Consider the following 17504-nt stretch of genomic DNA (forward strand, 5'->3'; position numbering starts at 1 on the left):
TGTCCACTTATCTCTATTACAAGGTATGCCAGCAGCTAAAACTGAGACCCTACAGGTAGTTGACTTAGTGACCATTTGAAGTTACAGCACTGGGAAAAGTGACTTATGACCATTTTTCACACAACCGTTGCAGCATCCCCATGGTCATGTGATCAAAATTCAGAAGCTTGGCAACTGACTTGTATTTATGGCAGTTGCAAGGTCCCAGGGTCAGGTGTTCACCTTTGGCAACCTTCTAACAAGCAAAGTCAAAGCGGAAGGCAGATTTCTTTAACAACCTTGTCACTAATAACTGCACTGATTCACTTACCCAGTCTGGCAAGAAAATAAAATGGGGCAAAACTCACTTAACAAATACCTCACTTGGCAACATAAATTTTGGGGTCAATTGTGAATTATCCGTATTTGAGTATTTAATCAACACTCAGCCAGAGGATTCATATGAATTTAGCCCTTCTCAACCACATTTTTATAAGCACATAACCTACTTTTAAAATCAAAACAACTTTAAAGTTCATATGCACTGTTTTGTGAATACAAAGAGGCTTGAGAATGGGATGAGGAAAGGGGAGAATAACTTTTTGACTTCTTTGTGTGTGTGTGTGTGTGTGTGTTATAACACAAAGTGTATGTGTGTATGTGTGTGTATACTTTTGAGCAATTCCTGAAGTTTACAAAATATTCAAAATGAATTTGAAAGCATATGTTAAAAGGAAGGTTAAAAGATGCATTAGAATTAATTATAGTTATAGATGAAATTTTTAAAGAAATGTTTAGTCTTGAATAGAAAAGTGGTTGAAAGAACTTAGTGTTTTTTTGTTAATACAGATGGTTTTGGAAAGATAACTAAATGTAAATAGAAATGTATATCATTTCTCAGAGGAAAAAAGGAGGAAAAATGGATTGAACAGAAGTTAACGGAATAATGGTTAAGATGTGATGTAAACTTTTAAACAAAGATATTGTATTTGGTCTTGTTTCTATTGGGATATTGCTTCTGGTTTTTATGCTTGAAACAGAAAAAAAATTAGAATTTAGTTTGAAGATTTAATAATTTTGTAGTTATAAAACTGGCTTGTAATAATTATAGGTAATGTATAAAGTGGCTTCACCAGTTTATCATCTTGAGGAAGGAGAATGTTGTCTGCCATTTTTAGTAATAGGCAGTCTGTTTACGTAGCCCTTAAATCAAATGTTTTTAACCTCAGGACTCTGTGTGTGTGTGTGAGAGAGAGGGGGGGGAAGAGAGGGGGGAGAGAGAGGGGGGAGAGAGAGAGAGAGAGAATGTGTGTGTGTTATTTGTATAAATAATTTCACAGCAGCAAACATACATGGTACTCTTTCATCCTATTTTCCCAGCAACCACCCTATAAGGTGGGTTGGACTGAGAGAAAGTGACTGGGCCAAGATCACTCAGCTGGCTTTTATGCCTCAGTCAAACTGATGGTCTCCAGATTTCTAGCCTGGTGCCTTAAGCACAATTATCCCAGCCTTATCCAAGAAATTCAGAATAGATTCTTCTTCCTGCTATTTTATCTAACAGTCATATGAAGTCAGCTACTGTGAGAGAGTACAATTGGAGTTTTTTTCCTCTCACTGAACCTCCTGGATCCATGACGATTTGAAATAAATCTCTTCTGACACTCTGCCGCATGCCGCAACATGATGCCATACAATCAGCATAACTTACTTACATAAAAAAATCAAGTAAGTACCATTTAGATGTGGACACACAGCAGTCACCCTCTTCTGCTGTGTCTTTGGAGGCATCAAAATAAAATGTATTTGATTTTTAAAAGACAAAAATGTAGTTTCACAGCACAATATCACTGCAGTGTAGCAAATACAGAGACATTGTTCCTGCCTCTGCTACCACCTTCCACGCTCTCAGTTGAAATGAGACATGAAATATTTATGCTCACTTCTGTTAGCCCAAAAGTGGCCTCACTGTATTTTTCCCTGGAGTAGAACTGCATTGTAAAAAAAAAAGAGAGAGTTGATCTGTAAATTTAGAAATTTGGGAACCATTTGTGATCTATATCCAGCAGTAAAGAACCAGGGTAGTAATATGAGAAGCAAGGTAGAGGCAGGGGAAATAGTTTGAGCAGGGTGTCTGAAAAAAATTGGTTGGAAATATAATTTGTCCAGGGAATAGGGGCGCATATCTTTTAGCAGTGAATACTGGAAATATGACAATGTTTTTTTTAAGAAAAACAATAGCTCTATAAAGAGGCTTGAAAGGACCTGATAGGAATATCATAAGCCAGGAATGCTATGTTAATTTTTGCCATATGTATACTAGTAATTCTACAAAGTAGTGCAAAAATCTGAATGTCCTCAGTCTTTACAAATGTTTTGCACAAGCACACAACCTTCGTAAATATAGGCAGCTGGTCTCAAGCTATTTTTAGCTGTGATGGTGCATGCAGATCTATGCACTGTTGATTTTATTATTTGGGGAATAGCTGTTGATAACTTAATTTGAAAGCAAGATACCCTCCAATCTTCTTTAAATTGCTGCACTTTTTAGTCACTGCAACACACAAAACAGCAGCATCTTCAAGAATCTGCCACTTTTCTTTAAATGCATGGCACACACAGAAAAGAGGCAGGTCTTGATCACAATGCAGCATTTTCCATCCTGCCTTCTTGCAGACATTCCTGAAAATACTGTGCATTCATGGTTTTTGACTATCACTTACGGGCTGGAATTTCTAAGGATGAATTGTAACTATTTTGTATGGGAGAGAGAAAACTGTTTCACAATGAATCAGATCATTCATCCATTTAGGCCAATACTGTCTCCTCTGACTGGCTGCATCTCTCCAGGGTCCCAGTCAGGATCAATCCTTGTCTTTAACCTAAATTATTTTAATTAAGACTCTCCCTTCATTGAGAGAATGGCAACCTTCCCAAAGCCTGTGCTCCTCAGATTTGCTGAATCACAATTCCCATCCTTCCTGATTGTCATACCAATAGCCACGCCAGCCATCAGAGAAAGTAGTAGTCCCACACTTCTGGAGAGTACCTGATCGGGAAAGCATGATATTTAGGACAGAGCTTGTTAAAGTGAGATCTCTGGCAAGACATGAATTCATTTATTTATTTCATAAATTTCATTTATTATTGTTAATAAATTCATATTATTGTGAGCAAAGGCAACAACAAATTACTTTATCAAGAATACTCCCAAGAAATGTATTTTAATTTTGGAGTGACCACTGTCATCAGTATCCCCTGGAGGGCAAATGAGTAAAACATGTATGATAACTCTGTTACACAAAGAAAGTTGTTGTATCAGATGTCATAGTAGCATGAAAAGTCTGCCACATAAGGTCAAGTCACACAGATTGTCATTTTGATGTCATCACAGCTTGTCTTAGATGCAACTGATCATTGACATGATCTATGTTTATATGACATTTTTATTTATTTAAATTCTAAGTTTTTGAGTGGAAACTGACAAAAGATGTAAGTTATCCGAAAGCATCCACGTGCATTCAAAACATTGCTGTAATTTTAGTCCAACACATTTGAGAGACATGTGAGGAAATTCTTTCTGGACTGTTGAATGAAATTATCCTATAGTGAGCGACAGAAGAGAAATGAAACCTTTGCAACAACCATCAAACAGAGCATTCTTTATAAAAGTGGAAAACTCTTTAAACATTCAGATGGCAGTTCTATTTTTCCTCTTCTTTATGTTCTGAATTAGAACAAGATGGCAGGGTACTTTCTTCATTGACATCTTCCACCTTAAGCCAAGATTCTGAAATGGAGTATGTTCTTAATATATCCAAATAAAGTAAAAAGTCTTGTAGACAAGTAGGTATCGGCAACTGGCGGATGTGCTGGTCTGATTGCAAACAAACACTTGTTAAAAGTGACCGAATCTCCAGGCGGCAGAGATGAGACAAAGATGGGATATGTTCTGTCACAAGAAAAAAAACATGCATTTATCAGGAGCAAAATAACTGAGTGTTTCATGAACCTTCTGCTTCAGTGGTCATCACCAAAGGCCTGTAGAGGGAAGTCAATACCTTTCCTGACTCAAGAATTACACTTGGCTTCTGATGGGTAAGTATGTCCTAGGCTATTTATCATAAAGTAACAGAATTCAGAGCAAATTGGATTTTATTTCATCCAATTCCAACTTAAATATAGCAAATAACAATTATTGACAAGTTATGTAATATAAGAATTCTACTTTTCTGTCACATTAAAAATTATCACTGTTACCATTTGATAACAATTTTTGGTGTTCTGAGGGACACGGCCAGGACTTTGGGGAACTGCTTCTGTAGTTTATAAAGGGAACAACAATGGGCCTCTTACAAAATTCTACAGTCTTGAACTGATGTATTCCTTCATGAATTGAAGGACCTACTCTTAGTCTCAGCCATTCTTTGACTCTGTCTCCCTTGGAGGTACAAACAGTCTTCTGGACTAATACCTGGAATTCCTACTGTTTTACAATAAAATTTGTATATTTATATTTCCTCTTTGATAATAATAGGAAAAAAGGGGGTTGTTAATTATTTACTGAATGGGAAATCCTTGACTTTCTTATACCTAATCTTCAAAGAAAGCTACATTCTGGACTAAAACAATAAGAATAAACAGTGTTTTTAAAATTAAAAAAAAAAAGATCAAAGGATAGCCACTAACAAAGCAGAGCAGATTTAAATCAGGATTCCTGAAATAAGGGTAAGCAGCAGGCCTAAGTGTTGAGACAGCAACTTTTCTTTTCCTTTTTTTCATTCAGGTTTTCTGATTTATTTCTCTATTTCATGTATGTACTGTATGTGGTGTGATTCTGTCTGTGTGCATATGAATGGATGGATGGGTAGAAGGGAGGAAGGGAGGGATAGATTTAGATGTATAAAACTTACATTTCCAATGTTTTTAAACATGTAAGAAAACAGAACTGAAATTTCAGATACCAGGTTGAAATACAAATTGAAAGAAGCCAACTAGGGAGGGATTTGATGACTCACTTCAAATATCTGAAGAGATTCACATAGGAGAAGGCTATTATCCATTGTTCCAGAGTGCAGGATACAATAAACGGATTTAACTCAAAGGAAGATTTCATTTAAATGTTAAGAAAATTGTAAAGCTAACAATATTTTGACAACCGGGACCAATTACTGAAAGAGGTAGTAAACTCTGGTTCACTGGATATGCTCAAGGAGGAGCTGAATAGACGTATACTATGAATGCTTTAATCTAGATTCTCTCACTGACCAAAGGACTGGATGGTCCCAAAAGTTTCTTCCAATTTTATCATGGAGACGGAAAAATATTTGCACAGAAAGAAGTTATGGAAAAGTTATATTGGTTGGAAAAGAAAGGAAAAGGAAAGGAAAAGGAAAAGGGTGCTTTGGCTAACATTCTCAAATAAACAGGCTCATGTTGAAAAACAACTTATATCCAATAGCTTTTGGTTTCAAAAAAAACAAAACAGTAAGGAATGCAGGATTCTTTATCGACTGATCAAAAATATTTTGGCCTTCAAACAAGTACATTTGTTAAAGACTTTTCTTCTGTTTATATAGAAACTGTGGGAATGCTGATTGGGAAGCTACATTGGAGAACTGGAAGTTACACACCCTAATGACACAACTTTACACATAATCCTTGACTTACTATCACAATTGCACCCAGAATTTAAACCATAAGTCATTGCAATTCCTAAGTGAGATGCCCACATGATCACCTTCTCAAAAACCATAATCCTGACTCTCCCTGTTGTGGTGATTAAGTGATGGTGTGGGTCATTAAGCAGAGCAAAAGAATTACCTGCCAAAAAGGGGGAGGGGGCAGGCAGTTCTCCTCTGTGAGCAGAAGGAAACTATAGCGCTGGGCTCGAGAACTCCAAGCAGGATTTTGGCAGGATTTTGGCATGAAGAATTTGTGCAGTATGGGTGCATTCAAAGCCAGCCCCCAGAAATGAGGGAATCTTCTCACTTCTGGAGAAAGCTGGCTGGAAATGCCGTATGCTTTAAATGCCCTTTCCAAAATCCTGCTTGGATTTTGAGAGGAACAATTTCACTCAGCCTCCTTACAGAGACTCTCCATCATGCAGCACATTTGGAATGGATCTTTTTCACTCAGCCCCAGGAAGCAGAGGGCAGAGCAAGAGGCCATGGCTGGCAAACTGTCCTGCTGGCTTCCCCATTGCTTTGCTGGGGAAGCTAGCAGGGAAGACTAAACATGATCATAGGGTCCTTGGCAGCCCACCTTAAGTTCAAACAGGTTGCCAAGTTCCCAGGTTGCCAAGATCACTATCACTTGAATGCAGGGGGTGTCATAACAGCCACATAATCAGACACAAGTTTTAATTTTGAACAGTTGCTGAATACATGGTTGTTAAGCCCTGCCACCCCCCCAAAACACACACTAACCAACTCAAATAGAAAAAATTGCATAGAATGCAGAAACTTGGATGGAGTTCACAGCAGGCTGAGGTGGGCTGAGGATAACATAATCCATTCTTCCCTCTCCACCCCCAAATGACAGTTAACTTGTCTTTGTGCTGGGGTCCAGAGTCAGACAACTTCAGCTTTCCCACTCCTGAATACAGGGAAAAACTTGGCTTACTTTAATTCTAGGAGCATAATTAAAAAGAAAACTGCAAAAACTGTACACTAAGCCTAGAAAAACATATATTCTATAACTATAACAGATTTAACCTACTAGAATCCCAGTTAGCAGGAAGAACAAAACTGGAGAAGAATAGATATCTCATATAATGTTCATTCAGGAAAACAATTGTTTAAAAACCTTCTGAAAACCCAGTAATGGAGCACTCACAACTTCTGAAACCAAGCTGTTCAGATTAATTGTTCTAACTATCAGGAAATGGTGGCAGTAGGACCAACCAAACTGTTATCCCAAAGTTGGAGGTGAGGGCTGGGATAAAATTCCTACCTTCTGGTTTCAATACCTTCAGTCTACCATCAGTTGAGTCTACTACACAGGTACTTACATAAAGATATTTAGCGTGTCTATTTCTCTATGTATACACATACATGTGCATACATACACATATACACACACACACACAACACATGCACACTTTCAGAGCAAAAGGGAAATCTCCAGGATTGGCTGTAGCTGGAGTTCACTTTACTGAAAACATGGGGAAGAACACAGTGCACAGGAGTTTTGAATGGTGATGATGCATATATATGCATATAGGATATTGGCAGCACTTAACTGAGACCCATTTGAGAACATTACCCATGAAAGAGACATAAATTGGTCAAAATCATATATTTGGTTTCTTTTATTGAGATTGTATCTGAAGACTGTGTGCTCTAAAATGATGCTTGGGGGGATTATTACTTTTGAGCTCCGGAGTTAACTGGCTGGGAATGGTTAATTGTGAGTGTTCACTTTGCAAATCAGCATATTATTAGGGTTATTTAAAATAAGGAAAGTGATAGTAAAAGTGAACAGAAAAAGTAAGAATGGTAGAAAATAAGGGTGATGGTTTGACATATGATGTGGTAATTAATCCCCCTGGATGAAATAGGGAAAAATTCAGGGTGGAACTAAAAAAAAAAAAATGTGATAGCAATACTCAATTTCAGGTGAGCCTATTTATTGCTAAGATTTTGCAAAGGGTGCTAGTTTTATGGGTTCACATATGCTCAAATATTTGTTCTCATCAATCTCCTCTTATGTTCTTCTATAAAGGCGTACCTTTGGGTCCCTTAGAACATAATTTAATAAGCACCCTGCAGAAAAACCTATCTAGTTCAGCATCTTATTTCCCACAGGGGCTAACTAGAGGACTCTAAGAAGTGCACGAGTAAAATGTCCTGGCCTGGATCACTGTTATCTTTCCACAAGTAATGTTCAGAGATAAACTTGGACATAGCATTTTAGGTAGCTAACAACCATTTATAAACAATAAATGGCTTGTGGACAGATGGGCAGCAAATAAATTTAATAATAATAACTATTAATGCTCTCTAAATCTATAGTTGTTAGAGGCAATCATATTTTGCAACAGCAAATGCAGATTAATTCTATTTTGCACAGAATCTAACCAACACAAACCTTTCCTGACTCAGTGCTTTCTAGATATACTATAATAACAATTGCCAAGAATTCCCCAGGCAATATTTAGATTACAACAGGCAAAGGACATTGAATTATCAGATATATCAAACCAGTTCTTGCTGTACACCACAACAGTATATTTTGTGTTTTCAAGGCACCTGAAAATGTTCAAAATGTTTCTATGTGGCCCACCAAAACCTTTAAAAGTATTATCAAATTCCAATATTTAACATGATAGAAAGGCAATTAATAAATGAATGACTAGAGACTAATATTGTATTTAATTCGAATAGCTTTAAATATATTTTATCATACTTTCTTTTAATTCTTGAAGTCAGTGTATTTTGGAATGCAATCATGTGAATGTTCACCGAGAAAGCTGTATCCTAATATTTAAAAAAGAAAATATTAGAACAAAGTCAATTCAGACCATACTAACAACCGTAAAGTTCTTTTTTTTTTTTTTTTTTTTTTTAAAAAGAGATTTTGAAGCAGAAATAAAATAAGAAAAAAGATCTAGTTGGCAAGTTGATAGAGACCATAAAGTGAGATTAATTAAAGCACCATTCAGGCAGAACTCTCTCCATGCGTTTGCCGGATTTGAACACAAAAGGAAAGAGACATTTTCTGATCAGAGGCTTTCCTAACCTTTCCATTATTAAAAGATGGTATTTCGGTCTCCAGGGTATCTAGTTAGCAACTGATGATTGCAGACTATATCTGCACTATTCACCCCGCCTGGCAGGCAGTCTGCAGCTTCACTGTTGCCTGCAGTAATTGAATGACCTTTATTTCCAGAGCAGGATTAAGCAGAACCACAGGATGATTTATTAAAAACACAACAGCACACTGGTTTCAGAAGCCTAATTTGAAGAAGAAGAAAAAAAGCCAAGTTGCACAGATGCCTCTACTACTTCAACACTAGCATCCACTGTTTAGGAAATCATCTAGTCACTCAGCATATAGCCCAGAATAATCTAGATATTCCCAAGGTCTCTCTACTTAAAACTAGAAAATCCAGGATCCTTCAATTTTCAAAACATTTGCTTCATTAGTAATAATAAATTGGTGTTCCTGGCACATTAAGCTGACCCCGAGATACTACCTATACATCTGCTTTCTCTTTTGTATATCTTTTTAACCCACAAAAGCACCAAGGTGTTGCTATGATGCCTCACTCTGACAAGGGGTGTGTTTGTGGGAGAAACCTGCGAAGAATGCGAAGAATAAATCTCAAGAGTGCATATTCCCAGCAGCATCACTCAAAGCCTGAAGGTGATCCCAGTTGCTCAGCTAAAGCAAGCCAACACTTATATCAGGCAGCAGCAATACTGGAAAATTGTGCAAGAGGAGGATTACTTAAGTACCGTAACAAGGCATCATTTCATACCATGCTAAGAAAAGCAATGGTAAATCACTCCTACATATTGTAGCAAATCCACAAAGACAGACAATATAAAGTGATTGACAATATTTAGTATCAAACGATGAGCCCCTTAGGTCAGATTGCAGTCAATATACTACTGAGGAAGAACTATATTTTTCAGAATATTAGTAGTGTTTATGATGTGGCTACATTAAAGCCTTTGGAGACTGTAGTTGCTGGTGCTGTCATGAAGGGGGAAAAACGCAGAGCTGCGTGAGAAGAATTAGTGAGAACTTGAAATGTAAGAAGCACGAATGTTTCTAGGCCTAGGAAACAGAATGATAGAAACTGAAAAAAGAAAAGTTGAAGTCTCGCCAAGAAAGACTAGATCTCAGCAAGAAGAATATTAAACAATTCTTAAGAAGGATTGTTACAATCACATTTCTAGATATTGAAGATGGAATCATACACAGAAAAGGCCAATAAAGTAAATTATTTCAGGATAAGTGAGAAAGTAAAACACTGTCCAAAAGAAATCATAATGTACTTTATTGATTGACATCTCTATTACATCAAGCTGTAGTATAAAAATGGGAAGCTCACGATTATTCAATATCCCCATACAAAACCTAAATGAAACAAAGCTATAGTCCATAGCAAAGCAGTCTCCAGGTCAGAAAATAACGAAGTTGTGTACTCTTTCCTTATTTATTCAGGTGTATGCTTAATGTATGTTGAGAGAGCCTGTATTAGAAGAACATGGGCATGATTTTGAAATTGGAGGAAGACAGCTCAGTAGCCTGAACTATGCTGATGATATTACTCTAATACATACTCTAATAAATAAAGGATCTGAAATGAAACAAAATAACAAAAGTCAAGGGGCACTGAAAAAAATGGAATTTTAATCTAAAAAAGACCAAACTAATACAATAAGCACAGCAACCAATCTTAAAATTGACAGTGAAGATATTCTAGAGACAAATAGTTTCTGTTTTATAGGATTGATTATCAACAGTTAAGGAACCAGCAGTAAAAAATACACGGTAGACTTGCACTTGATGAGTAGCAGTGAAGGCCTTGAAAAAGGTTTTAAGAGGCCATGACAAAGATCAGAATTGTATAGGCAACAGTTTTTCCTGTTACACTCTCGGGATGCAAAAGTTGGACTTCAAAGAAGCAAGACAAACAGTATTGACACTTTTTAATGTTTGTGTTGGAAAAGGCTCCTGAGAATGCCATGGATAGTTAGGACAACAAATAGGTCACAGAACAAATCAATCCAAACTTTTCACTTGGATCACAAAATTATCAGATTCAAATTATCCCATTTTGAACACATTATGCAATGATTAATATTTTATTTGTATGTATATTTAAATTAACATTATGCTCTCTGAGCATGTAGATCAAGGCTATAGTTCTTGCATTATCGATCAACAAACTATTTGTTATTTAGACACTAATAAACAGACCACACAAAAATAAGCTGGTTCATTCTTTGCTTACCAAAGTAACTACAGGGCATCCATGTGGAATCGGCCTTGCGGCTGGAAAGAACCTGTTCCACATTCCACGGAAGCCTCTTCCAATTAGTAAATTCCAGAAGGAAGTTCAGAGCATCACTGCTTGCAGAGAAAATCCTAGAAGTGAACAAAAATAAATTACTGTAAGAACCAGGGTATTATATTGAATGGTGTCAGCTTCTGATAAGAGTTCAGGAGTTCAAATTCCTAATCAGCCAACTGAGTGATTTGAGGCCAATCATTGTCTTTCAGATAAACATATAATATTCTCAGTTCACAAAAGAAATGTAAAGATGACTAGTAGTAAATTTTAGAGGATATTAATGATGTACCCCTAAAATGCAAAACTTTACTTAACTGGGAAATATGCCGTATCAAATATATCTTAATAGAACTCATATGGGTTAGTTCTACTATTAGTACTGTGTTCATGCCAATAAAATGAATTTAATACCAGTTTCCTGTAATCTGAGTATCTCTGTAATAGATCTTCACTACAGAATGCTTGCATTCTGGATATTAATACATAACAAACACACACATGCTCCACTAACAGAGTATGTAGTAAATTACTCAAAAACCATACTGCCAACTGGAAATCCTAACTTTGTTCAACTACTGTAATCGATCAGTTTCGTTGTCTCACACATGCAGTGAAGAGTATCCACAGAGGATCAAAGCAGTTAAGAGAATCATACCAAGGCTATGTTTCTTGTGACCTTTGATGATATTTGGCTTCAGAACACAAGGCTCTTTTTATTAGTTTAAAATGGCTGTAAATCTAATATATTCTGCAACAAGGTGGCTTCTGCTCTTTAAAAGCAAAGAGAAGATATTTGGTCCTTTCTACATGTGAAGGAGTGTGCATATTTTCATTTTTGTATTTCTTCAAAGTTTTAGGAACACAGCATTAAACAATTTTCCCTTTCATTGGAAAAAAAATCAGACTACCTGCTTTTCACTGAGGAATCAGCAGTTTGAATTTGACACAGAACACAGAACTGCGAAGGACTAGCACGGTTTTTGTTTAACCTTTTTGCACTGATAATTCACCTCCAACCTCATTGTCTTCCAATAATTCACTTTCCTCCTGTTCTAAGGTCTTAGGTGTAGATATAATACAGTTAATAGGAAACTGAGGTATTACAGGTATTAAGGAGTTGAGGAGCAATATTATATGCTTCTTCCCTAAAGCCCCTTACAACTTTTCACTACTCCCATTAGAACATTTAATCATGGCGCAGCTTAACATAATAATCATGGCTAAATGCTATCCCAAGTTTGCTGTTCATTAGGCCTAAGGCAGAAATAATTTTCCTTAATGTCATAATTACCATTAAAATTCAACTAATGCAATTTGCCCTGAACTCACATATTTGCTCTGTAGTACAAATTCTCCCCTTTTTCAGCATTAACTGTGGTGTTGTGTTACATCAGGACTCATATTAATGCAATTATTATCAGAGCTTGACACTGAAAGCTGAAACTGGTTCACAGAATTAACTTCTCTATCAACCTGGCTTATTCCGCTGGGGAAAACATGCAATTTGCAAGTTCACTTCCAACAGCTTTAACCATAATTATTTACTTAGGTCATAGAGTTTCCATTCTGTAAGTCTAAATCTTAGCTCAGGCTCTGAATTCTAAGTATTAGCAGAGTCAGGCGGCAGAATCCCAAAAAGAGGGAATAGACTGATACAGGGTTTAAATCAAGATAAAAGCCAGTATTATTTTCATACCATTTAAAGGAAATGCTAAGATATGCCAAGCTATTTATTTGATAAATGTATATAGCCACCTATCCAACAAAAATGACAGATGGCAGACAAGCGAAATAAATGCAAAGGAGCATTCTATTATTTTGCTGCAGTAACAAGAGTAATATTGTTATGCAACAAGCCCAGATAATAGCATGACTCCCAGGATGGCAGTATTCTGGGTTGTAAGCCCTGGTGGTGCAGTGGTTAGAATGCAGTATTGCAGGCTGACTCTGCTCACAGCCTGGAGTTCGATCCTTGATGGATTCAAGGTTGACTCAGTCTTCCATTATTCTGAGCACCAAGATGTTGGGGGCAATATGTTGACACCGTAAACTGCCCAGAGAGTGCTGTAAAGCAATATATAAGTCTGAGTGCTATTGTTATTGTTATTATAATATTGCTTTCCATACCCATAGAGTGGAATCTAAGCACTCATCCCAGGCTTGCAAGTAGATTTTTTGTAATTCTTGATACTCTGATAAATAACAGGTGGGAGACTGAGGTACACAATAACTAAGATGTATATATAAAACACCTATGAAAATGTTTACATCAGTCAAAATAATGACTGATCAGTCAAAATAATGACTTATTGTCTCATTCCTAACTAAATACAGTAGGTCAGTTCTGTTAGTTCTGCCATCTTCACAATTCTTTTATCCACTGTGGGTATATCAGTATTTCTCCATCTTTATGCATAGAATAATCTTGTTACATTACCATATATAAAATCAGTCTTCTGTAAGTTGTCTATAATTGACAATCCCAAATCCACATACGAAGAATTCTGATTTCATCTCAATATTAATCTTTAAAATTCTTTGCATCATCATATGCACTTAATAATCTTTATGCATGTAACAGCCTCACTGTAATTACCATATGCAAAAATAATCTATGGATGTTTTCTAATTGGACACCAAAAGTCTCAAGAAAAAAATTCTAATTTCATCTGAATATTAATTATTAAAATTCTTTGAATCATCATTTGTATTTGTATCTAAACATTTTTTTTGCTTTTTCGCAAATCCACCATGCATGAAAAATTGTCCCTTTGTGCTTTACACATTTCTAACACTGATTAGAAATGTCTTTATACAGTATATCTTAGATAATTTCTCAGGTGACATATATCAGTAGTACATCATTTTATAGAAATTTTCTCTTAAATTATAACACAATATGAATTTCAGTACTTTTAATCACATTCTCTTCCCGTGATCCATCTGTATACTGGAACCCAAAATCTTAATCCATTTCATTATGCACTTTTTAATATGTTCTTTCAATTTCAAATTTCAACAAAAGTTTGTACATTTAAGCTATCACATGTACATAATTAAATTTCCAACTTCAACTTTTGTTGTTCCATTCCAGTTAGTTAGCTACATTAAATTTCTCTCTTAATTGTGCATAGAAAAACCCATTATATCCCTCTGCAGTTAATTATTCTGTTGGTTTCATCTTAAACTGTGCATCTTCCTACATTAATGTCTTGATATGATAACCAACTGTCCAATTGCTTTCCTAGTTCAATTCAAGACACTCACAATGGCATATATGTAATATTGGACACCATAACCATATATTAAAATTCAGTGATATTAGTCTGCTTCAGACATGCTGAACATATAAATTTTTTTTCATGCTTGTAGCTCAATCATATTCTGTGACATATTGAACAAGACTCTGAATACTGTATTCAGAATATCGCATAATAATAGGTATCCACCTGAAGTGACTCCTACGCACATATGAACATACACTGGTATAACATCCTTCATGGACACACAAACTCAAGCTGATAAGATCTATATGTCCATGTTGCAGAAGCTTCATGCATGTTACATCCAAACATATGCAATATTCCACACATAGTGAGACTGAGGATACTACAGTATATGAGACAGAAGTGGACAAAAGTTACTATCAGAATTTACTGATCTGCAAGAGATTATGGATTTCTGACAAACAACTTTTAATCACAGTAATAACAAAATTACACATCTCTTTTTTATTATTATTATATGATGAACGGATAAAAGAAATCTGGTAGTTGTCAGGAATGCATTTTAACTTTAGGAAGGACTTGGCAGTCAGTACAGTTCTGGTATCAACTCCAAATTAAAGCCTCAACATTCCATAATCCTAAATAAATTTGTTTCTGTAATTTGTTTGATTGGTGAATTCCTATTTGGAAGGGGAGAAATCTCATAAATTTGAAATCCTACCTGAACTACCCACTTATATCCAAAATAGCATTTACACACAGTAATGCTGAGTAACAAAAGCAATTCCTATGATATAAAATATATGGATGCATGAATGAACAGATATCGGTATGCCTACAAAGAGATATATGTAAACATATTTACACAGTGGTGAGCTGGAGTCAGTTTGCTGAGCCAATTGATGTTTTTTTTATTTTTGTGAGCTGATTCACATAAGAGGTGAGCCTCAACACCTAGTACATTAATCAGCTGTTCCACAGTAGTAGCAATGGAGCCAGCAGAGCTGTTTCTTAAAACGTTTAGCAGCATACCAGTATGCATACACAATATTACAGTATACTTATGTGCCTATATTGTCTTGCTTACCAGTCACGAAAGAGAAGATTCACAGGATTAAACCCAGCTAGCAAGAGTGAGGGCAGCCATTCTCTGTAGTCATTTCCAGCAATGACTGCACACTTTGAAAATTCTACTAGGTTCAGCTGACATGGGAGCGTGCAATCCTTCCTCAAGAAATGCCGAAAGAGATTGTATCTTCTATGTAGCAGGCAGAGGCCTAAATCTATTTCAAGAATTTTGATTCCATATTTCAGAAGAATGAGAATTATTTCACTTCTGCAAGAAATGTACAAGACATATACATGTTACACTTTGCAAGCCACTCAGAGTTGCCTTGTGGTTAGATGGGCAGCAAATAAATTTAATAATAACCCCAGTGAGATACTACTTGACATGGTTGTGGGGCTTGTGTGCTCTGAGGAAGATGACAACTATGCCAGAGGTTCGACCACACTGGACAGGTCTCATTAGAGGAGTCAGACATACAGTGTTTCCCCCTTAAAAAATATGGTGAGACATAAATCCATATTGGGTCAGTCTTCATCTGGGTTAATAAGGACCAAGCTAGAAATTTGGAGTTCCTGGACATCTAGTGAAAAATGGACTACTGCACTCTGAACTGTTGGCTGAGCAACCAGGATCCACAGCTTCAAACTACTGGAAGAAAAGGTGTTCAACATCATAAATATACTGTGACTGAAAACAAAGAATGCAGATATTCTTACAGACCAACAAGAGGAGGATATTTGAAACAAATGGACCAGTTCTGAAAAGAACAGCAACCAGAATTAGAAGTAACAGAAGAGTGGCTAGCGTGGCAAAAGCAAAGCAAAGCAAAGCAAATAGTAATAAGTGCCTTGGGTGCATCGGCATTGGCAAATTCACCATCAAGCCAATTGCAAAAGGCAGCTTTACTCAGAACATCTCTCATCCTGTGACAATATGTGTGATTGTGCATAGAAAAACCAAACTAAAACTCTCTGCAGCTCATTATTCTGTTGATTTCATCTTAAACTGTACACCTTCCTGCATTAATGCCTTGATACAATGATCAACTGTCCAATTGCTTTCATAGCCCAATTCAAGACACTCACCGTGGCATATGAAGTAATACTGGACACCATGACCATGTATTAAAATTCAGTGATAGTAGTCTGCTTCAGACATGCTAAACAAAATATATGAAAGTGGTGTGACAATATGTGTAATACCATAAACATCCACATCTGCCTATCCCTTGGAAATGACTCAACAGGTAGACAAAATGCCAAATCCAGTCTGAACATCTGGCTGACTGTGCAACAAATCATCATATTAAAAATGTTAACATAGTATTTATTCAAACAAATTTTCCAGAAATTAACCTGCAACCTATCAGTCAGTTAATTTGCTAGATAGCTGATTAATTCCGACTTATTAAATAGCACTAGGTCAATGGCTGGACCTCTCTACACCATCCATGAAATTAGTTGATCTCTTTGAATACAAATGCCAGTCCAGTAGAATATTTCAATGAATGATCCATAGAGGTAGCTAAACATGATCTGAGGGGTGAGTTTCTGTCTGCAACAATCTTTCTAACACAGAGCTCTCTAAAAAGCTCTACGTTACTTTGAAAACCACTAAGTCCCCTTGGTGTGCTAAACAGGGCAGACTGAGCAGGGCAGTAGACAACGGTCTCCAAATGCATGTGGAGGCCAGGAATTTGGCTTATCAAATCCTTTGGTGGATTCACAGTATTTTCTAAATTTGTCGATAAAGCGTTTGCTCATGTATATATGCGAGAGAGGGAGAGAGAGAGAAAAAAATGCATTAATCACAACTTATACCTTCAACTAAGGGTGCTATTGCTAAAATAGGAAACACAAATATAATCTGAAGGACCTGTTCAGAACATTCCATTCTACTTCATCTTCTTTTACATCAGTTAGATATTTTAAAATGTTTCTCGAAACTCTGGAATCTGCCATGAATCTGCCAATATATTCCTCTTTTGTGCAGATGCTGCTGCTTTGCTTACATAAGCAACAGCTCTCATCTCTTAGCACTAGAAATAAAAAGATGTGCTTTACACTTCAACACATAGAGTGAGTTGTAAGTACAAAAAAACAGTTGCCTCCTTGTTCTTCACTTTCAGCGCTTTCTCGCAAAGATCAGTTCAGTGGTTATAGTACATTACAACTGTATACCTTGTCATGCATTATATACC

The 17504-nt window shown here is 36.3% G+C and overlaps 1 protein-coding gene across 9 annotated transcripts in view; it reads right to left on the reverse strand.

Moving 5' to 3' along the window:
• Window positions 1-3097: 3097 nt before the first annotated feature.
• ASB3 (ankyrin repeat and SOCS box containing 3) overlaps window positions 3098-17504 on the reverse strand; it is a 62195-nt gene continuing 47788 nt past the window's right edge. For all 9 annotated transcript variants that reach the window (XM_087960850.1, XM_026676697.2, XM_087960839.1 and 6 more), the window contains 3 exons: window positions 15323-15571; window positions 10949-11082; window positions 3098-3931 (listed from right to left, as the gene is read on the reverse strand). In XM_087960850.1, coding sequence (XP_087816976.1) covers window positions 3684-3931; window positions 10949-11082; window positions 15323-15571 — 631 coding nt within the window. In that variant the 3' untranslated portion in view covers window positions 3098-3683. The remainder of the gene's footprint in view (window positions 3932-10948; window positions 11083-15322; window positions 15572-17504) is intronic.

The sequence above is a fragment of the Notechis scutatus genome, chromosome 1 (assembly GCF_049901735.1).
Source record: "Notechis scutatus isolate UNSWTSFEM ecotype Mainland chromosome 1, rNotScu1.2, whole genome shotgun sequence".
In the NCBI taxonomy this organism is placed as follows: domain Eukaryota; kingdom Metazoa; phylum Chordata; class Lepidosauria; order Squamata; family Elapidae; genus Notechis; species Notechis scutatus.